This window comes from Ursus americanus, chromosome 5 (assembly GCF_024610735.1).
Source record: "Ursus americanus isolate L20-20 chromosome 5, mUrsAme1.1.p, whole genome shotgun sequence".
Lineage (NCBI taxonomy): Eukaryota > Metazoa > Chordata > Mammalia > Carnivora > Ursidae > Ursus > Ursus americanus.
Window position 1 is genome coordinate 46,357,548 of NC_142131.1, and position 26,083 is coordinate 46,383,630.

Consider the following 26,083-nt stretch of genomic DNA (forward strand, 5'->3'; position numbering starts at 1 on the left):
TTCCAACATTTCCCTTCTTGCTCAGCACTGCTTTGTGTTCAGATTTGCAGGGTCATCGCGCCTAAACCTATTTGTATACTTAGTCTTCTGTTGCCTTGGGATAAACTTGCCTAGAGCTAACGTAGTTCCTCGCACACCGTAACCCCAGCTGTGGACTGGAGGACAGATGTGGACAGAGCATACTGCCTAGAATCTGTTCGAAATACATTCATAATGAATCAGACATTGCCATAACTGTATTTTTTTGGCCATTATTACAGATTTGTTCCCTAATCTGGCTACCTAAGACAAAGGAGATTGCAAGTGGCCAAGGTAGTCCCAAGAACGATGTGACTCTGTGGGCCTGTCCTGGTCTGGCCAGGTCACGTGGATTTTTGGGTAAGTACGTAGGTGAATAAAATGCTGTGTACCCATAGCTAAGTGAGCTGTCATTGGCAGGAAAAGCCCCAAATCTTCTCCTCTGGCTCTTTGAAGTATTTATTTGATCAGAGGAAAAAGGCTTACACCCACAACCTCAGGGCGAGTATAGATGAGTGTTTCTGAATTTGACTGAAACTGTTCATCACTTACAACGGTCCTGCCTTCTCCTTCTTGCACACGTGCACGGATGAAGCAGTGATGATCAGAGATAGTTTGTAAACTCTTCTTCAACTCTGGTTAGTATCATAACTCATCTTTCCTTATTTTGCAGGAGAACCAGCAGGGCTGCAACCTGTGGGTAAATTTAATATGCGTCTACTGTGTGTGGGGCACTTTCGGGGGTGTTGGGGATATACATGTAAACAAGACAGACATTATCTTTGCCCTCACAGAGCCTTTACTTCAGGGGGAAGAAACAGACCGAAAACCCCAAATATATACAGCGTTAGATGGTGATAATACCGTGACTCTCTTTGTAGACTGTAAGAATGTCATTTGGCAACAACAAAACACCCTTAACAGAAAGACTTCCTGCTCCTGCTGGTCAGTCTGACCTCAGAATGACTTTGATATCCTTAAGCTGTTTTACTGTGTGATTTGGTAAATAAAAATGTAGGCAGCTCGTGACAGAGCTACCTGGGTGGCCAAGCATGAGTGTAGGAGGGACATGAGTTGATCCTTTGCATATTTTAAATCATAAGATATGCAATTCATGGGATATTTTTTCTGATTAGAGAAATATTTTTTTATATTTTATTTATTTTTAAAATATTTTATTTATTTATTTGAGAGAGAGAGAGAGTGACCATGAGTGGTGGGGATGGGCAGAGGGAGAGGGAGAAACAGACTCCCCACTGGGCAAGGAGGCTGATGTAGGGCTCCATCCCAGGACCCTGAGATCATGACCTGAGCTGAAGGCAGGTGCTCAATGGACTGAGCCACCCAGGTGCCCTAGAGAACTATTTTTAATCAAGCCTTAAACCTGGTTCTTCACAAAACTATGATTCCAGGAGCTAATTAGGTCTTTCAGCGAGATGGGATCCTCTGATAGATTCTGGAGTCAGTTCATTGATACTGGCAATAAAGAATGAACTTAACCGGTACATTTTCTTTTTTTCTCTAACCTTGACAAGCTATAAGTTCTTTAGTTGTAATGCCTTGTGCTTTTCTTCACTGATATTAGAATTCCAAAGAGTACATTTAACCTTTTCTCCTCTTAACATGTTTATGATTGGAGAAGATGTAGCTACTTTTTTTTTTTTAAAGATTTTACTAATTTATTTATCAGAGAGAGAGAGGCAGCAGAAGCGGGGGAGCGGCAGAGAGAGAGGGAGAAGCAGGCCTCCCGCTGAGCAGGGAAGCTCGATATGGGGCTCAATCCCCGGACCCTGAGATCATGACCCAAGCCGAAGGCAGACGCTTCACCGACCCAGCCACCCCGGCGCCCTGATGCAGTTACTTTTGAGCTCTCGGACACCAATGCTCATCTCTGACCCAGTAGTCTCTTCCACATGCAGTATTTCCCCAAAATGTGTGGCAGGGTGGTTAGCATTTAAAAAACGAAATGGAATAGTAGAGAATGGAAACAATGTAAAAGTAGGCATTATTTTGTGAAACTTTTGTTGCAGTTGTGCGGTACCTTATACGTGTCTATATATGGGGTCTCTACATAAAGTGTAGTTTTGAACCGTGGATTGTGGTCATAAAGCTTGGAAAAAGGCTGTTCTAGATTATGGCCACGCCTTTCCTTCGTCCCACCCTGTTAACCACACTCATGATTCTCTGGGGGGAAAATTCAGTTGAAGAGGCCTCCCGCATCTAACTGCAGAAGAAAGATAACTCCCCATCATCCTTCCCCTCACCCTATAAAAGTTGAAATTTATAAGCATTGAAACAAGGAGTAGGTAACTTTCTAGCCTATAGGTGAGATCTGGCCTTTGATTTGGTTTCATCAGTCCTTCGCACATGCATCGATGGGTGGTCTCCTTTATAATGACTGCTGCATAGAGAAAAAAAAAAACCTTTCAATCCTTTCAGTGATAATACTCTTGGAATTTAGGGATGTAAATCCTAAAGAATGACCTTTGTCTGAGGTAAAGATGGCATTTCCCACTTAATCTAGTAAATTAAGATTTTCACTAATGTGAGAGTAGTGTTTCAGGAATGCCTTTGCTTCTAATCCAAACTCCATTTTCCTAACAAATTCTGGAAGTAGTTGTCCATTTTTTAAGTCAAGACATTTTTCAAAGCCTGCTTTGGAGAAGATTTGGAATTTTTTTCTCTGTTACTCCTTTTCTACTTTAATTCCTTCCCTTCTCTTCATCTCAACACATCATAATAAAGAATGAAAGCTTATTTATCACCTACTGTGTTTATTGAATTGACTTTAAGGTTTAATTTAAAAGCATTCATGTAATGTTTTATATTTATCCTGACTAAATTAAGTGGTTTTCATTTATATTGCTTTAATTTACAAATGTTCAATTTAAAAAAAAAGGGACAGGGGTCTTCCATTGGAAAAGAGATTCTTCTTTGCTCTGGGTTTGGAGAATGGGCTAAACGGTTAGAGCATGGAATTTGATTCAGTTCTGGCTCTGCCATTAATTAGCTCTGTGACCTGAAACAAGGCAGTTGATATTCCTGAATTTTTTTTCATCTGTAAAATAAGGGAGCTACTTTGTATCTATGAATCTAAATTTTTTAATGTACTGACACCCAGGGCCAATCCCATGTCTCTTTGGGTGCGTGTGCATGTATATATACGTGAACATGCAGGAGAGCATTAGGAGTGAAGTGTGTGGATGGAAAAATTCTCAAGTATCTAAGATATTTGTCTCCTTCAGGAGTGGAATACGTGTATGCACTCCTTGCTGCTGAGAATCTGCTGTCAGAGCACGAGATTACTTCTGAAGTTGCAGATCTCACTTGAGTTATAAACTGTACTGGTTCTATGAGATGACCACCCACCTAGCTAGATTTTACCTGTGTCCCCAAATACCTCCTCAAACAAAAACTTACCCAACCTCTTTCCTTCCCTCCATCCTCCGGGCCCCAGCCTCCTTTCACGGAGTCAGTTTTTTCTGCTTTGGTCTGAAGGTTTGACTATTAACAGTCACTATTGGGTTAGGATAGATTTTGCCAAGTATTTTTCAAGGAACATGAGCCACCTGAGATGTTCACGTTAAAAGGACTCTGGTCAAATAAGTTTCAGAAATTCTGATTATAGTCTCTTCTCCCAAATAAAGCAGTCTTGAAATAAGGAATCCTGTTTAATTTTTTTTTAACCTGGAGATCCCAAACTATTGTGAACATTAAACAGTTTTTTCATTTTTAATACCTATTAATCTCATATAGAATTATTGTTCCACATAAGAACTAGGATGATCGGTAGGGGAAGAAAGGGATAAAGAAAGGGGGGGTAATCAGAAGGGGGAATGAAACATGAGAGACTATGGACTATGAGAAACAAACTGAGGGCCTCAGAGGGGAGGGGGGTGGGGGAATGGGATAGGCTGGTGATGGGTAGTAAGGAGGGCACGTATTGCATGGTGCACTGAGTGTTAGACGCAACTAATGAATCATCGAGCCTTACATCGGAAACCGGGGATGTACTGTATGGTGACTAACATAATATAATAAAAAATCATTAAAAAAAAAAGAATTATTGTTCCACAAAATATTCTTTGGGAGATGATCAGTTAGATAACAGAAGAAGGGGGATTGTCTCCACATACATTACTAAGACTCACGTGTGCTTTGGGGGAGAGCTTTTTGGGTCCTTTCCTATTAAACTGTCTCAATTTATTTGATTAGCTCCTTGAAACCTAGGTCCCAAAGGGATGACGTTTTGGAGAGGGTAAGAAGAAGGATGGGATGGGTGGCAAGAGCATAGCAGGAGCAATTCCTGGGTGTTGGTGGATTAGAGAAGATAGAACTGATAATGGTTTGGGGCATGAGGGGTGTGGTGGGCTAGAAATACCCCACCACAGTATCCTCGTCAAATCTCTGGAAGCGGTGATTGTGACCTTATTTGGCAAAAGGGTCTTTGCTGGTGTAATTTAGTCGAGGACTGTGAGATGAGATCATCCTGGATTATCCAGATAGGCCCTAAATCCAATGACAAGTGTCCTTCGAAGAGACACACAGAAGAGAACAGGCACACCGAAGAAAGGGCCATGTGACCACAGAGGCAGAGAATAGGGTGATGTGGCCACAAATCAAAGGTAGGAGGCAAGGGTTGGAATCTTCCCCAGAACCTCCAGAGGGAGCCAGCCCTGCCGACTCCTGATTCTGGACTTCCGGTCACTGGAGCTATGAGAAAACAAATTTCTCTTGTCTCAAGCAGTGTGTGGTAATTTGTTATGGCAGCCCTAGGAAACTAATAAAGGGGGGAAGAGCTGTGAAACGGAAACCCAGTGAAGCCAAACCTCAGCCACTTTAGGTTGCTGCCCACAGCCAGCTCTGACGGGTGTTTACCACAGCAAAGGCACAGTGGCAGCGCCAGCTCCAAACGCAGCAGGTTTCAGAGAAGCCTTCATCCTGGGACGGGATACGTGGCCCCCACCTCAGCAACAGCCCTTGTAATGTCGGACCTGAACTGTCTTCCCCTCTTCCCGCAGGCCACAGAGGCAGAGTGCTGCACCTGGCTTTGAGTCCAGACCAGACCCGAGTGTTTTCTGCTGCAGCTGATGGCACAGCCTGTGTATGGAACTGCTGTCACTCAGCCCCTCTACGAGCTCCGGTTTCCTCACTTCGAAGTGAGAATAATGACAGGGGCCTTGTCTTCTCCATGGGGTTGTTGTGATGGTCCAACAGGATGAAGTGCTTTTCCTGAGGTGAATGTTCTCATGACCTCCTTTCTCAGGTTACTTATTTTGCTCTGCTTCCTCCTGTTGCGTTTCCCACATGTTGTCTTTGCCTCTTCTCTATTTTCCCCTCCCTCCCTCCTCCTCTTCTTCTTCCTCCTTTTTCTTCTTGTCTGTCTCTTCCTTGTTAGGGATGCATTTCCACTGCGATAGAATACCTATAGCAGAGATTTCCAGACATATTTTTCCCTCTTGACTTTTCTCCCAATCTCTGGCTTCATATTTCTTTCTGCTTCTGGCTATTTCCTTTCTGAGATCCTTTCCTGACTTTAGCTTAAACCAAATGCATTAAAACATCATTTATTCACTTGAAAAATATTGGTCAAAATCCTACTATATGCTAGGCACTATGTTAAGCATGCTCATTATTTCCTCTCAAAACGAGATCTCCTGTAGGACTCCCTTGTCCCTCTTCGTGGTCTCATCCCTATCTTGGTCATCCCATCATTCAGGGAACCTCCTGATTATTCCACTCCATGCTTCATCCGTTCATGCCTTGTTCTCTTCTGTTTCATCTTAGTCATGCCCTGAATGCCTGATGACCACCTGGTTTAATTCCTTCTACCTTGTTTTCCTGTCTTTATTCTTCATGGGTCTCCACCACAGTCAGGTTACATTTCTAAAAGCATGGTGGTGATCTTCTCAGCCCCCTGCTCAAAAACTCTCAATGACTCCCTCTTACATAAACCCCTCACCTCAATCTTAGGGTCCTGAGACCAGAATTTGAAGTTAGGGAATGTGGGCTTACCTTGGCTCTGCCATAGCCCGCCTGAGTGACCTTGTGTGTGGTCATAACATTTACAAGAACCAGAATCTGGATTTGATAATTGCTAAGCTTTTTTTAGGCTCTATCAGGTCACTGTTCTCTCTCTCTTTTTTTTAAAATAGGCTCCATGCCCAGTGTAGAGCCCAGCGTGGGGCTTGAACTCACAACTCTGAGATCAAGACCAGAGCTGAGATCAAGAGTCAGACTCTTAACTGACTGGGCCACCCAGATGCCCCTGTTCTATCTTTTAAATGTTAATTCTTGCCCATCTCCTGTGTTCACCCTGAGCTAAGTCTTGTGATTTCCTTCCTTGATGCCTTTGTCGGAGCTTTTGTTCTAGTCTGGAATTCCTACACTCTCTTCCATTTTCTTTGCTTATCTAAGTCTTAACCTCTCCAGGAAGTGTTTTGAGATGATGTTACTTGGGTTTGAACTCTTGGCATCAGTCTATACCACCCACTTGATATTAACATACTATTCGGATCAAGATATGAACATTTCTTGTACCCTAAAGACTTCCTTGTACCCACTCAACACCTTTCCATTATTCTGACCTCTATCAGTATAGTTTTGTCTTATACCAACCTGCAGATAAATGGAATCACACCCTGTATATTCTTTTGTCTGACTTCTTTCCCTATTAAGTTTGTAATATTAATTCATGTTGTTATGTGTAACTGTAGGTTTTTCTTTTTCATTGCTATGTAATATTCCATTGTGTAAATGAATGACAATTGTTGATCCATCTTATTGTGAATGAATATTTGAGCTATTTTTAGTTTTGACTTTTAAGAATAAAGTTGTGGGGCACCTGGGTGGCTCAGTTGGTTAAGCATCCAACTCTTGATTTTGGCTCAGGTCATGATCTCAAGGTTATGAAATCAAACCCCATGTCAGGTCTGTGCTCAGTAGGGAGTCTGCTTGGGATTCTCCCTCTGCCCCTCCCCCTGCTCACATGCTCTCTAAAAATAAATAAGTCTTAAAAAAAAAAGAATAAAGTTGCTATGCACATTCTTAAACATTCTTTGGTGGACAAAAGCACTCATTTCTGTTGGATATATGCCCAGGTATGGAATTGCTAGGTCATAGAAAATTTCTGTTGAGTTTTAAGTAGTCACTGCCAACTTTCCTAAGAAGTATCAGTTTACACTTCCATCAGCAATGAATGAGGGTTCCATGCAATTACTTTTTAAGTGGATTTCAAAATCTGTAATGTTGCCAGTAGGGAATAGTCTATCCTCTTATTGCTGTTAAAATCCTAACTATGAATTAGGGATTATCACAGGTATCTACAATATCATCCTGGTGACTCTCTTAGAGCCCTGTTTTAGATGTTGGCACCAGACCTTACGTTTTAGTATAGGGACTCCCATACCCAGCTGTATATTGGAATCACTGGGGAGATTATATAAAGAATATTATGTCCTGGGTCTCATTGAATACAATTAAATGAAAATTTTTAGAGGTGGGGCCTGAGCATTTGTAATTGAGCTATGCTCCCTTCTTTGTTTTAAGAGGCTGTTGGTGTTGATATATGTTCTTGGTTTGGGTATACATTGTGTGTGTGCGTGCACGTGCGTGTGTATACTCATAAAGGAACTGATGGAAATTGAAGGAATCCATTCACATAATCACGTTTTGAAGCGGCTGCTGGACTGAAGACTACCCAACGAGTTCAATGTGCTGAACAACAACATAAGGGTTTTTCAAGGAAAACTTTGAGCACTTACTTCCTAGTATGTCAAGGCAGCCCTTGTAACCATTGTGTTGGCTGGACCCACCCAGGCTCAGGGATGAGGAGAACCAAGAAATCACCTTGATAATCAATGGCTGATATGCAAACTAATGAGAGAGGAGGCTGACTTTCCGCTGTACACTTTTCTTGTCTGGCCAAGTGCATCATTTCTGTCCCCTAGGATTTTAATTTCTATTTCTCACCTGCCTTTGGAAAACACTGTAAGACATTTCCTCTTCTATTTCTTCCTTAGACGCAGGTTCTTGCAGATAGATGGATAGATAGATAGCACGTGTTGATGTAGAGCAATGGTCTTAGAAGGGCAAATGCATTTCCTTTCAACCCAAATGCTCCAGACTGGCTGTTCCTGTTTCCTGCAGAATTGCTGAGCCCGTCACTGTATTTATTACTAGATAGACCTGATCTTATCGTCACTCCTGCTGGGCCCCATTGGGACAGCGAATAATTCAAGGAAAGTATGTATGCCACTCGACACATGGATGACACTGGTGACACTGGTTCCCTCATCTCTGCCTTGCAATATCCGTGAGGTTGTCATAGAACTCTGCTGCCCTTTGCCAGTGCAGATCTGCCCACTGAAGGTATAGGAGAAATGGGTACAGTTACACAAATTGCTTTTATTTATGGTAAGATTAAGAAGTCATAGCAAGTGCCCAGCCCGTAAATGACGAGTCACAAAATTCTACTCCTGAAACCAATACTACACTATATGTTAACTATCTGGAATTTAAATAAGAATTTGAAACACAATGAAAAAAAGAAGTGACAGCAAATGAAATGAAATTATCTAAACTAACCCCTTCATAGTCTTAATTATCCAGCTGAGATACTTCCATGAGAGAAGAGTATAGATGCCAGGTCCTCGAGGGTCTCCGCATTTCCCTGGAAGGCCAAAGGCAGTAATGCCTCTAACAATACCCTCACATATCAAAGGGCTTCCAGAATCCCCCTGGAGGAAAACAAGAGAGGTAGTGGGGATGAGCGTGGAACATGATCACTAGGGGAATGGAAAAAATTCCATTGAATGTGGAACATTCAATGTGGAGTTAAACCCAACCTTGACTTAAATGAAAATTAGTGCTTAAAAGCCCAAAATGTTTGGAAATGTTTTAATATTTTAAAATTGGCTTACTCTCTTTATAGACCGTGAACATGAAATAAAACTTGTGTTTACTTGCTCATGTTATCCACTAATTTTGGGACTGATTCTGCTTTAGAAGGGAAACCCTCCTATTTGTCATTTTCTTAAAATGCTTAATAACTCCAGAGTTAAAACAGTCAAATGCAGATGGGATGTTGAGGCAAAGAGTAAGCATCATGCTTTCTAGTTTCTCTAGCACGTAACTGTTTTCCTAAAGGAACAAAACCAAAGCAACTTTCCCCTTCGTCCTGTCAAATCTACAGAAATTGCTCCCCCGGGTCTCTTTGGAGCATGTGACACTAGATGGGAGCTCCCAAAACCAGTGATTACGCTTCAGAGCAAACAGACTCTGCCAACAGAGAGGCTTCAGTTCGCTGAAAGTCACTCCTTATGCCTCCTGACTGTGCCACCCACTGCGTGACCCTGTATTCTCTCATGGAACTCTAGAATCCGCATATTTAAATGTATTTGAGGTCTCGAGTCTGAAGTGGTCATTTCACTGCTCTGGCTTCAGGAAGGATGGGTGGTGCTAGACAGAGGGCTGCTGAGGCACGTACATAGAGCTCTGCCAACACCTGGCTCTGAGTGCCCAACTCCTTCCCAGCCACGTGAAAGCATCGACAACCCCTCCTTTTCAGGCAAAAATGGGCCTTATGAGTGTATGAACTTAGGAGGTATGTGAGAGCCTGGGACCCCTCCTGGACAGGTGCATTTCACACAGGGCCTGAAATTTTCATAATGAGGCCTTCAGGTTTAATTCATCCATGGCCAATTCTAAGAGGGGTCTTGGGCCCTGAGAGAATGGCAGGAGGACTGCTAAGCTTTGACCCTAGAGGGTGGCTGTGGAGAGGGGGACAGGCACATTGGGACACTGCTGTGGCCTCAGGATGTTGCGTGTGGTTCCAAGGGCGTGAAGGTTCTGGGTTCCTGGATTGCCAGTGTGGTAGACCAGGGGAGAGGAGGAGCAGGAGGGAGGGCAAAGGAGAGAAAGCGGAAAGGTGCAGAGGACTAATGTTGTCTCTTCCTGGGATTTGCCTAGCCTTGGTCCTGAAATCTAGCCATTCAGATTCTGCAGAGGGTAAGACAAGCTTCTGGGAAGAACAGAGACCCCTGGATCTCTCAGTCTCTGATTCAAATGCCCAGACCCCCTACCCTGCAACCCCTTCTCTTCAGGGGAGGCAGTAGAGGGTCTTTGGGATAGGTGAGAAATGACACACTCAGAGCTGCAAACTTCGTAAGGTGTCTCTGCTACTCATATCTTTGAGCAGGGCCCTGTCGCACTGCCTCTCAGGGGACTCTGGGATGGAGGCTTGCACAGTCTCTGTATGCGTCACATTTGGAAGTTGCTTCCTGGGGATTGAGCTTGGCTCTAGGAAGCTATGGAGTCTGGCCAGAGAGCCTTAGTCAGGCTTGGAAAGGACAGGCATTTCAGACTTGTTCGTTAAATGGCAGTGAATTTGAGGGGGAGTACTGAGGTGCAGCAAATTCTGGGGGGAGTATTGAAGTGGGGAAAAGGGCATCGAAGGCCCTAGAAGAGTGCTGACTTCAGCTCTCCTGGATATCACATATTTTCAAGTTGAGATCTGTATATGTTTGTATGAAAGATGAGAACAGGTTTCTGATGAACGTCTTACGTGAGCTGAGAACATTAATTTATTTGGGATTCTATCAAACTTCTGTAAGAAAAAGCACTAGGGCCCTGCAGAAGCCAGCGCCAGGATAAGACAAAGCCTGATGTTACATGTTCTCTATCTGTGTGACTTACTCCAACAGCTAAAACGTGGGATCTTATTTTACTTACATTGCACGAGTCTTTTCCACCTTTGGGGCTGCCGGCACAGATCATATTCAGTCCAATCACAGGATTATAATTATAGTGCTTTTCATCATTGCAGATTCTTCGGTTTATAACGGTGATATTGACTTCTCTCAGGGTATCAGACTGAGGCGAGTTATTGTGAATTCTGCCCCAGCCTGCAACTCGACACACGGTTCCCGGTTTGACATCAACCCCCGTCTTAGGGAGAGGGAGGATACTCACATTTTTATTAATTTTTGCTTTTTTGTTCAGCTGTTAGAAGACAAGCATGAAGACTTCAATAAGATCATTTAAATGGTCCTATTTTTACTTAATTCTAGCCCAACCTTCAAGGACACCCATGATGTAGCTATTGTCTGTAGCCACGAGCACCAAGGAGGAAGTTCCCATGCAGGCGGCCAGATTGTAGGAGGTTCTGTGACTCCGAAGTGAATCAAAGGTACATACCTGTAAAAGCTTCAGGTCCCCCTCATGTGTGTACTGATCAAAGCACGGATAAGGAAACTCTTTCTTTACATACATTATCTGTTTCTCAGACTCTATTTTGGATATTGAGTGAGCTCCAAGAATGACCTGGGACTTCCTGGTCCTGAAAACAGACACAACACTATTAACTGGGTTTACTCTTTACATCAGGAGCTAAGCATATTCTAGAATCAGCTTGACTGTCTCATTTGTAAATCTACTTTCTGTGGCAATACTTGTTTGTGGCTCAGAAAGAAAAAGAGGGTATTTTAAAGAATAAAAAATTGTGTATGAATCTATCATCATCACCACCAGCTTCTCTGTAACACGCTAAATTAGGTTCCCTGAAAAACATGTAACAAGAGAATTCCATGGCAGCTAAGCCAAGTCTTGGGATCTTAGGGGTTGGGGCTTTAGTGCCCCCTCACCTTCCCTGAGCTGTGATAGAGAATCAGGTTGTAGAATACAAAGGCCTCAGGGGTCTAGAGATGGAAGCAAAAGGCACTCAGTAGTTGTAGCGGAATGCACTGAAGGGATCTTTGTAAGACAACAACAAACTTACAACAGAAAACTCTCAGAAATAAGAATGCCCAATGAAAGACCCTATTTGCATAGCACTGAGTGTGTGTATATTGGAGGGATGGTGATCTGAAGCAGGGATCTAGATGCTTTCTTTTTTTTACTCCCTGCTAAAGGTTCATTTTGGTTAATAAAATCAAAATACTCAGGAGGTGCTGGCTGGTTCAGTTAGGTAGCGCCTGTGCCTCTTGATATCTGGGGTGTAAATGAAAGCCCCATGTGGGGCATGGAGCCTACTTAAAAAGATACTCTCTGGTGTATTAATAATTAAAATTACTCGTTCACAACCTAGTATAAATGAAACCAATCAGATCGTCACACTGTCATTTTTCCATTACAACAGCTGATGTGAGTTTCACTTAAGAAACTAGAACAGTGGTCCAGTAGAGTACCGTGATGAAGAAATGTTCTGTCCGAAATGGCAGCCACTAGCCATATGTGGCTACTGAGGACCTGAAATGTGGCTAGTGCTACCAAGGAACTAAATTTGTAATTTTATTTAATTTTAATTTAAAATCAGAGAGCCACAAATAAACTCATATAACCAATATGACAGGGGCTACCATATTGGAGAGCCCAGGTTGAGAGGCTTGATTATGGCAATGGAGGAAAGACCAGGTCTGGAAGAGCTCTGAAGGTCGTAGTCAGCAGGGGTTAAGAGATGGCTGAGGTGTGAGAGACATTCAGAAAAGGAAACAGGAAGGTATCAGAAACAAGCTTTCTCTACTTGACTGTTGTGCTCCGGCTCCCGAGGCGACACTTGAATTTGATCCTTCCATACTGTGGTTCGTTCTCTCTAGTCACGAAGTCAAGACCAGAAGCAAAGCCTTGCAGCACCCAGACCCAGTGGCTCTAGGGGAGTCCGACACAAAGTGGTACTCACTGTGGATCCCCCGATGGTCTGATACTTGGGGGCTGAGTCTGGGCTTAAGGCCCTGCTGGGGGAAAGCAATTTCCCAGAGACTTAAGTGATGTGAAGATACACACGTGAGCTTCCTGTGGTTTTAGTGAAGATTTATTCTCTTTACTGATATTCCCCCAAATAAGAATATCTGCAGAAACGATTTTTAGAACGCAAGCACTTACAGGACACAGTGAGCTGCAGTCAATACCCAGTCTTTTGCGATCAGAGCCCCAGCACAGATTTTTTCTCCTTTAAGTAGCACCATGTAGGGTCTTGAATGAGGACTCACTTGATTTCCTCCAATAATTTCTACACAGAAATCTGTTAAAGGGAAAAAGACAAATCCTATCAGTGCTCACCCCAAAGAGCTCTCCCTAAAGCCACGGTCCTAAGACCAGACATGCTTTTCTTGCTTGGAGAGGAAACATAGGTGACAGCATCCGCACCCCCTGTCCCCCACCCCTCCATGCAGATGTTCAGATATCGGAATGTAAATCCCATTCCTGTTGGATGTCCTGCTCTTTCACCCATGGAGGCTGGGCCATTGGCAGTTCCAAGGATTATGAGGCTGGAAATCTGCCACAACCACTGACATCAGGCCTCAGGGCTTGCAGAGGGCAGACAGCTGTGCATTGGTGGGTCGCAGTTGCTGCAGGAGATACTAGTGAGGATGACAACCTTGAGTGCTCTCCCCTCTCCTCCCTTCTGGCTGAGTATTGATCTGGGGAAGCAGAGCAGCTTTCAGAAGCCTGAGAACTGCCCTTTACCCAAACTCACGGCTTATAAACTGATATAGTACCTTCGAGCTGTGCCCCCACCTATGAGTTCTTTGGTCATTGTGAGACTTCTGTTTAATTAAAATTTGTACTCTCCTCATTCCTAAGTTGACAGAACAATATCTATTGCATCCGAGGCCCCCCTTCAACCTGCAGACTGAAACACACGGTTGAACTGAAGGCCTTTTCCAAAAAGGTAGGAGAAGGGAGGAGAGAAGATGCCATAAGGAGAGAACTGTGCCTTAGTCGAATGTCCTTGTTGACAGAGCAGGAGTAGAGCTTCGTTATGACAGAATACTAGACCTACACCCAAGAGACACCATCCATGCTGGTTTAGCCATCTTGTGCCTTTGTGATATCCTTTCAGTCCTCCACCTCCTGCACCAGATGTTCTTGGATTCTCCTAAAATACTTCTCCTGGCCACAGGCTGAGACTCGGTGGTTTCTCAAATAGGGCACAGTGCCTGTTACTCTGTGAATAACTCACCGCCAAACTCACAATAAGATGCAAATGATGAGAGTGAAGGAAGGGGAAGAGTGTGGTCCTAAGGGCTCTCTTTCCAGAAGTGTGTTGGGAAGGGGAAATACTAGGCTCTAGAAGTCAAAGGATAAGGAATTTAGAGAAACCCAGGGACCCTCATCCACATCTCAAATTTTCCTTGGGTGAGTCATGTATGGAAAGATCAAAGGTGCCTCTCTGGACCTTCTGAGCTGCAGAAATCATAAACTCAACAGAATAACTTCATTTTGCAGAATCACCTGTTTGGTGAGCACATATACCAGCTGCAAAAAAAAGCCAACATCTGCAACCAACCACTCCTAAAAGGGTCAGGGGTAGAATTTAGAGCAGGTGAGAAGATTTTGGAACCTAGCAATTCTTGATCCCTACCAAGAATCAAAATAAATGAGAATCTCAGGAGCTGGGGCTGGAGGCAAGCCTTGTTTAAAAAGCCCTCCAGAGTATTCTGATGTGTAGGAGAGTTGAGACCGCTGGTCCAGAGCATCAAGCCTTGCTTTGCTATATCTGTTCCCTTTATGGGCCCACATTCCTCTCTCTGCACACAGGAAACAAAGAAGAGTGGAGCAAGCTGATTCTGTTGCTTCCTTTGAAGGAAAGATATAATTGGATTTTTTAATCTGCCGTTTTCAATGTTGTGGAGGATTTAACATGTCTGAACACAGTCATTCTACACCAGGCTGATGCTCTGCCCACGCTTTTGACCGAAATGGGTAGTAACCTTGTTAATTTAAAAATTTCTGCTCATTTTTAGGTGCAAGATAAACCATGGAACTTTCCAGTGACACACTAGTCTAGAGAATTCATATAAATTCAGATCATTCCTGATTTGTTTTGGGTGATGAAATCAGGTTTCTTTCTTTCTCTTTCTTTCTTTCTTTCTTTCTTTCTTTCTTTCTTTCTTTCTTTCTTTCTCCATTTCTTTTCCTTCCTTCCTTCCTTCTTTTTCTTTTCTTTTCTTTTCTTTTTCTTTTCACTTTTGTTTAAAACCATCCATTTATTTTCTGCAGCAAGAAAGGCCGAACACCACTATTTCTTTCCTTAAAGGTACTATTTATTTTCTCAACTCAAGCATTTTTGTTTATTTTCTTGTGTTAACATTGTCTTTCTGCCAATTTTCAAGTTATAAACTGGCAGCGAAAAGCACTGGTGGTTCCATTGTTTTTTGTGAGGAAATTTTAAAGAGGAAAGGATGTTTTCCCTTCTAAAATAAAGACATAGAATCCAAAGGAGAGTATTAAAGCATGGGGAACAAATATCTCCTCTATACTCAGCTAATCCTGCCAAAAGTTTGCTGAAAGTCTGCTACATTTGCTTAATGGTTATACTAGAAATGATGAGAAGCAGTCTTACCTCCAGGAATCAGCAGGAGAAAAATGGCAATTGAGAGAGAAGACGCCAGAAACGTACAGGAGTTCCTCATTGTGGCTGCTGTTCCCACATCAATCGGCATGAAAATCTGTGTTAGTTCTTGACTGACTCCGTCTATATATTGAGACTCTATCTATATATTGAGAGTACAAAGGATGTGGTTTTCTCTCTTTCCAATTTCAAACTCGAGCATTCAGAAATGAAACACAAGTGAGAACAGTGAAGTATTGCTCATTATGAGTGGGCATGCTTTCCTTGGCTAGGACCGCGGAGGGAGGGGAGGGCAGCTCTGTAGCGTGGTGGGGGTGAGAGGACCCTGTTGCCCTCAGAACGTAGTACACGAGGAGAGACTCTAAAACGTTTTGGCAGAAATTGGGAGGATTCTAGTTTTCGTCAGCAGCGATATTACCTTCTGCATCCACTAACGGAATCTATTAAGACTTAAATTAGAGCTTTGAAAAATAATTGGTCAGCAACTAAATTTTTTTCTAGTTATCTCCTTGGGTTATGCAAGGACGAATAGGCCAAGGGCAAGTGGAAATGCAGGGGGAGGTCTTATTTATTCATAAGCTCCTGCCTAGATTTTCCTTCCCCATTTTGTGGAAGATAATTTATTGTGCTCTTACCTGAAGTCTGTGGCTGCTGTGCAGACAGAGTGAGGTGGGGATAGGGAGTGTTGGCTCTTTCCAGCCCTTTGTGTTTCCCTTGGTTGTCTGATTATACATCTTGAGACACAAGAAAGATACTGAGCTTCCCCTTTCCCCTTCTTCCTCCCCCTTTCCTTTCCGCCTCCCCCCTTTCTTCTTTCTTTCTGGTTATAGCTAAAGAAGGAAAATGGTAGTCAGACGTGGCTATTTTGTTCTAATATTGAGGAACATCTTTCTCTAAGACAGATGAACCTCAGCCCTTCAAGGAACAATATTTGGTACGCTTTCTATTAGAAATGTTTTATATCTTTTCTGAGCTGAGGATGTGGTCTTTATTTTAATTCACATGGTCATATGTTCTTTCAGGATGTTTGGTGTTACACAAACCATCCCCAGAGTTAACATGTTGATGACTTCAGACCTAGTGGTTTGTTTCTCAGAAATCACATGATCTTCTAAGGGAGCCCTACTGAGACCCCTATGTTTCCTTTTCCCCAGATATTACTAGTGCATCAAAGGTTAATCATTTTCAGTAATAGCAGTGGGACAACCAGCCTCCAGTTCTGGCAAGTAATTTTAGTGCAGTCAATCTTGACAGACTATAGCTACTAAAAATTTCCTAATGGAAACAGTGATAAATATGTTTTTTTTTTAATGTGAATATGGTTGCTATTTCCTCATTCGTGTTGGCTTTTAAGAGCTTTATGAAATATATTTTACATACCATTAATCTGACCCATTTGAAGTTTATAATTCAACGGTTTTTAGTATATTGACTGAGTTGTGCAACCATCACCGTAACTCATTTTAGATCGTGTTCATCATTCCCCAAAGAAGCTTTGTACATATTAGCAGTCACCATATAACCCATTAGAATTACCATATAACCCAGATTACTGGGTTATGTTTAACATTTTGAGGAACTTCTAAACTGTTTTCCAAAGTGGCCACACCATTTTACATTCCCATCAACATTATAGGAAGGTTCCAATCTTCAACATTGTAGAAGGTTCCTGCATCACTGCCAATACTTGTTGTTGTTGTCGTTGTCCTTTGGTAATTGCTATTCTAGTGGGTGTGAAGTACTATCCCATTGTGGTTTGGATTAGCATTTCCTGAATGAATAACTATGAGCTTCTTTTCATGCGCTTACTGGCCATTTATCTCTTTTTGTTGGAGAAATGCCTATTCAAATATTTTGCCTTCTAAAAAATGGGGTTATTTATCTTTTTATTATTGAGTTGTAAGTGCTCTTTATATATCCTGGATAGGATCCCTTATAAGATACATGATTTGCAAATTTTGTCTCCTAGTCTAGGCGTTGTCTTTCATTTTTCTTGATGGTGTTTTTTAAAGCACATAAGTTTTAAATTTTGATGAAGCCCAACTTACCAACCTCTTCTGCCTTGTGTCTTTGTTGTCCTATCTAAGAAATCACATCCCCTTTCATCTCAAACACATCAATTTATAGGTAGAAGATTACTGAATAGATAGGAATCTATAACTCCCTTTACTCTCACCCTGAATGTGAAGTCACAGTTCCTTATAGTGAGATTTTCCCTTTCTAATCTATGGGTGTCTCTATCAAAGGAACTGGGTCAGTCCCCAGAATCAGCAATCCTGGCAATAATGAACACTCAGAAATGAGTCAACATTATTCCTTTTCCAGAATCTGCTGTGTCACTTACGTATTTTTCAGTCTATCACAGTGACATTGACTTCTTTCAAGGTATTTGAAATTGTTCACGAGTCTTTTCTGGTGCTTTCCCATCCTGCTGAATGATACCTGGTGCGGGGTGTGACATTTCCTCCTATTTTTCGTAGCTTAAGTATTTCTACAGTTTTATAGCAGCTTTACCTTCCAGCTAGAAAACAGGAAATGCAGTTTCAGTCAAGGACAACAGTAACCCGACCCAGACAATAGCTCCGATTAAAATATATGTCTTGCTTATTTAGTATGTTCTAATGAAGGACATGGCTGAAGACATGATCTGATAACTGACAATCAGGAATTGATTTTTTTTAATGTTTCGAATTTTTACTTGAACTTCAGTTAACATATAGTATAATATTAGTTTCAGGAGAATTCAGTGATTCATCACTTAGCTATAACACCCAGGGCTCATCTTAACAAGTGCCCTCCTTAATACCCATCACCCATTTATCCCATCCCCTGCCCACTTCCCTCCAGCAACCCTCAGTTTGTTCTCTACAGTTAAGAGTCTCTTATGGTATGCCTCCCTCTCATTTTCCCCCCTTTCCCCTATGTTCATCTATTTCCAGCAACTGATTTCTAAAAAGTCACAGCATACGTTTACAGGCGTATTTTGCTAGGCTAGTCTAGGTTAACTTCAGTTCCATTAGCCTGTAAGTGATAAAATCATATTGGTGGTGGATAACAGTTCTGTGTTTGAAAAGCTGCTGGAGAACTCAGTCATTATTCAGATGGTCTTAGGTTTGTGGACAGACAGGTATTGAGACCAAATGGAAGAAAACCAGGCTCCAGGTGCGGTGGGGCTAGGTGGAAAAGGGGCCAGAGTCTTCATTTGCCATCTCAGTGGAAATGTGGTTTCCCTACTTCTGAACATGCATAAACCAGCCTGAGGGGCTCACATATGTGCCTTTGAGGGCTTGCTCATGTTCTGCTCTTCTCTTCCATTCGCTAAGCCTCTTCTTGGCTCACCACTTTGCTCTCTTTTCAAAAAGTCAAGGCAAGGAAAGTAGTGAGTGTGCTCAAGGTTGAATACACAGTAGAGGGAGACAATTCTAGTTCTTTCTTTTCATCTTGCCTTAAGCTCAGCTTGAAACTGCAGAGGGTCTTGGTCTTATGGACCTTCTAAAAACAAAGGACACAACAGTAGTGGCCACTGTCACATGCCTAGCCCAGCATTGTTTTCAGCCCTCACTTCCTCACCTTTGACTGTCCCCACTTCCTCAGAGGCCCCTCTGAGTAGCTGGTGCTCCCAGCCCTCACCTTGCTGACATATAGAAGTTGAGACGGTCACAAGGGCAAGCCTTTCCATAGAACATGGAGTCACATGCCCATGCGAACCTTCCTTCCTTCTCTCCCACTCACGCTTCCTCACAGCCTTCATGCTTGTTATCTGGTTGGATGGACAAGGAGGAAGGAGAACCCTTAACGGGACTTTTGATCTTAACGAATGGATTACAACTGGAGTCTGGGGAGCCTGTATGTGTAAGGTACAGTCCTCTCAAGCTCTCAAGTGCACAAGCACACAGAACAGCACTGAGCACTCCATTAACCTTGAACCCTGACAGGATGGCCATGTTGAAGTCCTCACACCCTCTTTATGGTTTCTTGAGCAACACCACCCTGCTGGCCACAGAAGTGGCAGAGGTGAGAGGGAGTTTCCTGACTCTATTGTAAGAACACAAACCCACACCTCCCCTACTCCATTCCACTTCCTTATAAAGAGAAGAATTGAAGGTCCTGAAGGGGACCCGATGCCACTTCTACTATTTGCTTGAAACCTGAGTCCAAAAATCTCTAGATTCCTCTTGATTATCTTTACCACTCTCTGGATTACTTCCATCCCTTACACAAAACAATTGAGGAAATACTTATTGAGGGCCTATTATATACCAAGTATTACTCTAGGTGTTGGAGGATATAGAACTAAAAAGACAAAAATACTCATTCTGTGGAGTTTGCATTGCAGTGAGGGAAGCAGACAAAGACACGCCATCTAAAGCGTATCAGAGGTAACTGATCGGGAGAAAAATGCAGCAGGGGCGTAAGCCAGGGGAGGGAGCTGCCTTTCGCTGCTCAGGATGCTGGACAAGGATGAGAGTATGGGGAGTAGGGGTGACCTTGAGAGAAAGATCCCCCCTGATGTCCTAAGGAAGAAAGTATGGGGAGTCATGATGTGAGTATCAGTGGGCAGTGAGCGTTGGGGGAAAGCTCTGGGACTTTCTTTCCTCTTGATATTGGGTGTGTATGGATCCCCTGAACTTTCTCTTAGCTCCTGCTGGACAAGTTCCTTATCAGCCCCCTTTGGACTAGTGTGAACCTTCTATTCGCATTTTTTTTTTAAAGATTTTATTTATTTATTCGACAGAGATATTGACAGCCAGCGAGCGAGGGAACACAAGCATGGGGAGTGGGAGAGGAAGAAGCAGGCTCATAGCGGAGGAGCCTGATGTGGGGCTCGATCCCATAAGGCCGGGATCATGCCCTGAGCCGGAGGCAGACGCTTAACCGCTGTGCCACCCAGGCGCCCCTTCTATTCGCATTCTGCCTTCCCACCGTGCCTTCTCTATTCCACTCTGTGCACGGCAGCCAGATAATCATTCTAAAACTAAGTCTGATCACGTCACTGTCCACCTCAGAACACTTTCCCATTTCCTTCCCCATCAAGGCGAAACACCCCCTAACTGGCTAAAGTGAGTCACTGCTGCTTCTTAAACATGGTCTCTCTACTCTTTCTGCCTTCGAGGTAAGTGAGATCCAAAGATGCCCCGTCAGAGAATTAGCCCACCTCGTGATGACACTCAGTTCAGGGCAAACTCCTGCTTCTTCGAACCCTCCCCCAAACTGCTTGGCACAAGCTAAATCCCATGATAAGACCCACCCAACACGCACCTACGGAGCCGCTCCGTGGGTCCTCGGCGTACAGTCTCCCTTGCTGAGCAAGCTTCAGTTAGCCAAGTGCGGTCTGACTGTGGGGGGTTCGCCACTTGGGGGTGCCAGGTCCCATCACAGGAGGACTTTTCTCAGTATTTGCCGAGAACACCTGCAGCAACAGTGCTGGGTCACAGCTGAGCAACAGTGCTGGGTCACGGCTGTGCTGCTTACCGCCACGCTCCCATTGGCCAACCTTGGCTGTGAGGACCTCTGTGAAAAACTGGTTTCAGGTTAAACTGACCAAAGTCAAAATCGTTATCGAAAAACACATATTTACCTGAAGGAGTTGAAGCTCCCCTTTAAATGACTGTGGATCACAGTAAGGACAGGGAATTGCCATTCGTTCATCGACTCACTCTCTTATTTATTTATTTATTTATTTATTTATTTATTTATTTATTTATTTATTTATTTAAAATTGCCCTTTTAATGGAATATATTTGGTCACATTTCTCTTTATGGGACATGGGATGGGCCCCAAGAAAAACTCAATGTTTGCCCTTCTTGGAAGAAAAAAGACAACATATCATTTATGTCAGAGAATGGAGGAAATTAAGCCACGAACCTCATTTATTCAAATTTGATCAGTTCTTTCAGAGGGCTTCCTCTTTATAAACAAGCACAGAGAGACAGGAGAATTTATGGGGTTTTCTTTTGGTGTTTCTTTTACCTAAAACTCCCATAATGTGTGTTACCACAAATCAATTCCATTTCACATAGTTTCAACAAAGAAGCACCAGGAAGGGAATCCCAGGCCTCTGGCAGACACAAGAGCACTGGGTGGCAAAGGCCAGGAGAGGTATGCTTGGGCACTGACCAGACAGGATCAGACAGAGAAGCGGAGGGTACCGCTTTGGATTTGTGGAATCAACGCCTACAGGAAGAAACTAAAGCCCCAAACCAAGAGTCTACACCCAAGAACTGGAGTGGAAGAAGCAGCTTTGCTTTTCTGTGCTTCAGGGAACTAGCGTACCTCGCTTTAACATTCCAACATGGCAAAGGTTGAGAAGAGTCAAGCTTTCCACAGATAAGGAAATGCGTCTTTGCTTTTACAGTGAAATTTTAGTTTTTAAAATTTATTTTATTTTATTTTTTAAAGGTTTTATTTATTTGACAGAGAGAGGAAGCACAAGCCAGCAGAGCGGCAGGCAGAGGGAGAGAGCCCGCTAAGCAGAAAGCCCGCTGTGGGGCTGGGTCCCAGGACCCTGGGATCATGACCTGAGCCGAAGGCAGACGCTTAACTGACGGAGCCACCAAGGCGCCCCTACAGTGAAAATGTAAAGCTGAATCTAAACAAACACATGCACGCACCGACATCCGTGCGTGCTCACACAGACACAGACACAGACACAGCAGAAGTCAACAAGCAGAGAGGGCTGGCTGGAGTCCAGTCTGTGAACCTAACACTAGTCTGGGAAAGGTGGGCACACACATTGCTTGGTTTGCTGGGCACGCTTTGCTAGGGGTGGGCCTCTTCATTCAGCACGCCAGTGGCTAGCTTCATTTACAGTGTACATTGTTCCTATTTGAGTAATTCTCATTCAGCACAACAGTATAATGCAAATCTGTTTGGCTCTTCCTTGTGAGAGCTGGTTTTTACGTCTCCTCTTTCATGCATGCAGTTTATGCTAAGGTGAACAGGGAACTAGCAGGTACTCGTGAGCAACAGCAGGTACCAGGGAAGAACAGAGCAGCATACCCGTATTGATAATCATCCTGACTTTCAAATCACAATTCAAACGCTAGTACGAACCACAGGAAATGGCTATATTTTTAATGTCAAATAGTCAAACATCAGTAATTTCCTATGGTTCAACAGAACATATAGCAACATGGGGTAACTAATTATATGGAAAGCAAATCACTTGCAGTCACAGAGGACACATCATTTGCTTGACTATGTTAAATGTGCTTACAAAAAAAAAGCTACTTGCAACAAAGGATAATAAAATATTAACAGTGCTTGTGTGGGAGTAGACAACATTACGAGTGCTCTTTTTACCTTCCCTGTTTTTCGAAAATTTAATAATGTTGCTATTTACCATAAAAAATATTTTAAAATAATATGCGAAAATGGTCAGGCATTTCAATCTTATTCTGTAGGATCTGGTCTTTGCTTATAGAGATAAATATTATAATACTATAGAGATCATACATATTAAAAGATATATATTAGAGATATTAAAAGATATAGATATGGAAAAGATAAATATAATAGAACATAACACTGAATGTGCTCACCCACTTTTTCCTCTATCCCTATTTTTGGTTTTGGACTTCAGAGTCCTTTTCACAGACTCCCCCCTCCTTCCCCAATGTTCCTCGAGAATGAGAGGAGCTCAGAATACTTACAAGTCACAGTGAGCAGTGGCCAACAGCCAAGTTCCTTTGACTAAAGCTCCTACCCAGATTTCCAGCCCTTTGATTAGAGCCGTGTAGCGTCTTGTGTGAGAGGACATTCATCTCCTTGTATAATCCCTCATGGGATTCTGGAAAAACTGAAAGCAATCCAGAGTGAAGTCCCATCTTCCCCCACCACATGTGGCACTGAGCAAGCTGGCTGTCATGAACTGGTTTACCGTGTCCATAGACCGGCACTCGGCGTCAGGAAGAGAAGGTCAAAGCAGTGTGGATGTGTGAGGTTCCCACCTGTTTCTGCGGCGTTCTCAGCTGTTAATGACCATCCCCTGTGACGCTCACACACTTGTTAGTGTTTTCTCATGATGAATTTAGTACTCAGTGTCCAGGGGAGTTTTATTATAAGCAAATTTCCTATTATGTTAGGCTTTTAAATTATTTTTTTCTGCCACATGTCTCAATTGATTTATCTCTATTTTGAAATGGTTAGGGCAAAAATGAAAAAATATCTAGAAATACTCCCTTTTTTTCTTTTTTAGTAGTTTTTTAAAAAGATTTTATTTATTTGTCAGAAAGAGACCACAAGCAGGGGGAGCAGCAGGCTCTCCGCCAAGCAAGGCGCCTGATGTGGGACTCAACCTCAGGACCCTGGGATCATGACCAGAGCCAAAGGCAGACGCTTAACCAACTGTGCCACCCAGGAGTCCCTCTTATTTTTTAAAGGATGGTTCTCTAATGTCTTAGTAACCACTCAGAGAGCCTACTTAAAGGGCAGATTTCCTAGGCCCACTGCAGGGACTCAGGGTCAGGGTCCTGGAGGGCGAACCTGGCAACCTGCCTTTTAAATAAACACCTCAGGTGCTTCTGACGCAGCTGGTCCCCAGAGCAGGGCTGTGACCCAGTCTTGGAAAGCAGTGAGTTATCCTACTGTCACCTCTGTGCAGGCATTCTCAGCAGAGGGCATTTTACCAGCTCGCCGTGTGATCACAGCATGCATAGACAGCCAGGAGGACAGGGTGATCAGAGCTAAAGGGCTGGAGTGGGGAGGCCGAGGGCTGCGACGCTTTTGGCAGGACACCCACAACTTGGCTCTAGTCCCCAAACTAAGCTCCTGCTCCTCAGCTGGCATGAGGACGATTCTCCATCCTCGGATTCAGCAGCTAGGACAGTGAGAGCCTGCTTCCATTGTTACAGTTGAAAAAAATGCTTTCTTAGTTACACAGGTACCTGCGTAAGTAAAGCTGCCTTTGCATCTTAACCCCTGGAAGAAGAGAAAGTGGTCTTTGGGGCGACTGGTTACATCCTGGGCATTCTGGTTGGGAGCAGAGGGCTTGTGAGAGGACTCAGTTTCCCTCCTTCTTCTTCCTCCCTCCACCTCCCTCCTGCCAGGTGGTTCCTGGGCATGGTTGCCAACATGGCTGCAGAGTTCACATTTTTCCCCAGGAGAGCCTGAGTGATCTGTAAAGAAATAAAATCCACTGCCTTGGTTTCCTGAGCGTCATGGGAGCCCAGCTCACTGAACCATCCGGCTCTGCATGAATAGGATGGTACATCTTGCATAGAATAAAGCTATAGGTTTTTAATGGCTTTTATTTATTTTTCTCTTTCCCCCTTATTTGTTATTATGTATATGGAAAATAAGGCAAGGCAGAGGAGCTAAAATAGGGGTGCGGCTATGAAATATATGTTGTAACCCAACAACGCACTTTGACTCATGTCCCCAGCAGGGAAGGACAAATAGCAAATGTGTTAAGTACACTTTTGCTTGTACTTCTAATTCCAGAGGCTGAAATCACGGCAGGGCCTTTTTCCTGAGCAATTCACACATTAATTCATTTTTTATCTGGGCCATTATTCCACAACTGTTTTTGGATGACTTCTGCAAAGATGAATAAAACATAGTTCTTACCTTTAAAGAGCTGAGTAGTAGGAAGATACAAAAGACAATGCTGTGGACAAACACACAGATGATCACAGTGTGGTGTGCTGAGTGGCTGGGGAATATAAACGAGGAATGGAAAGAATTCAGAGACACAGCAAATACCATCGGTAGGGAGCCTGGAAGGTCTTCACGAAAAATGCGGATTTATTTACTCATTTACTTCTGAAAGAGATAGAAAGAAGGATGAGACGTTAGCAGGCAGGGCCGGAGAAGACTTCAGGTTCAGGCAGATGTAAGTAAAAGGCAGACGGTTGGGGATTATGAGACTGACACAGGTGGCTCATAGAGAAATGGTAAACAGAGCTTAATGATTCACCATGTTTCAATGCCTTTGGAATCCAGACTTGACCCTTATCTAGTCCTTAACATGAAAATTGTTAGCAAAGTGATATTTTTAAAGCTCCAACTTGACTTGCTATTATTCTTTTAATTGTCCAGGTTCGCTTTTTTCTAGCTTTTACAATTTTCCATGATATCTCTGCATAACAGAATCTTGAATTTGAGCAACACTTCTCTGCTTCTCTTCTCCAAGAAGTCAAAACATCTTTAATGTAGGATCTATCTCCTTCCTACATGGGAGGTAGGAAGTGTCAAGCAATAGAATCTCTTTTTTTTTAAAGCTCAAAAAACAAGACGATTAAAAACTACATCACATAGAGCAGATTGGGAAGAAATCCCATTCTCCTGCTGCTGCCATTCCTAGCCTGTTCTTTTCCTACTATAGGACTGCATTGCCTCAGTCTCAGATTGGACACTACATTATTGATGTTAAAAATCTCACAGTATTTCATGGCGAGATTATAATTTGGATCAATAATTTAATAAGTTATAATTAAAGAAAAAATCAATTACAGTAACAATAGTAATAACACTGTCTATGATCTTCCAGACACTGATTAGTTCTAGACATTGGTTTTGATGTTAACTCTAATGCAAAGTAGGTGTTATTATTCCTGTTAGAGATAAGGACCATGGAATTTAGATAGGGCAATTAAAGTGCCCAAGTTCATACAACTAATAAATGGCAATGCAAGGTTCTAACCCATTTCCACATCATGTAAAAACCATCAATTTTCATTGTGAAGCACTGTTTTCCTAAAGTAGTGGCTCTT

The 26,083-nt window shown here is 43.0% G+C and overlaps 2 protein-coding genes across 10 annotated transcripts in view; one reads left to right on the forward strand and one right to left on the reverse strand.

Annotated features, from left to right (window-relative positions):
- CDC20B (cell division cycle 20B) overlaps positions 1-5,224 on the forward strand; it is a 36,948-nt gene extending 31,724 nt beyond the window's left edge. Inside the window, exons 11-12 of the mRNA XM_045795019.2 lie at positions 261-378; positions 5,040-5,224. Coding sequence (XP_045650975.2) covers positions 261-378; positions 5,040-5,224 — 303 coding nt within the window. The remainder of the gene's footprint in view (positions 1-260; positions 379-5,039) is intronic.
- Positions 5,225-8,404: 3,180 nt separating this feature from the next.
- On the reverse strand, positions 8,405-25,228 carry GZMA (granzyme A). 9 transcript variants are annotated; one of them, XM_087862152.1, is made up of 10 exons: positions 25,074-25,228; positions 24,939-24,978; positions 20,630-20,780; positions 17,715-17,891; positions 16,006-16,104; positions 15,362-15,512; positions 12,898-13,036; positions 11,215-11,356; positions 10,750-11,019; positions 8,405-8,756 (listed from the first exon to the last, which is right to left on the reverse strand). In XM_087862152.1, exons 5-10 carry the CDS (start codon positions 16,102-16,104, stop codon positions 8,595-8,597), a joined length of 963 nt encoding a protein of 320 aa, XP_087718278.1. In that variant the 5' UTR covers positions 17,715-17,891; positions 20,630-20,780; positions 24,939-24,978; positions 25,074-25,228; the 3' UTR covers positions 8,405-8,594. The 9 variants fall into 9 exon arrangements, with proteins under 9 accessions (XP_087718278.1, XP_045650298.2, XP_087718276.1 ...); XM_045794342.2 differs by having other exon boundaries at positions 24,939-25,228; XM_087862150.1 differs by having other exon boundaries at positions 20,630-23,169; positions 24,939-25,228.
- Positions 25,229-26,083: the final 855 nt, after the last annotated feature.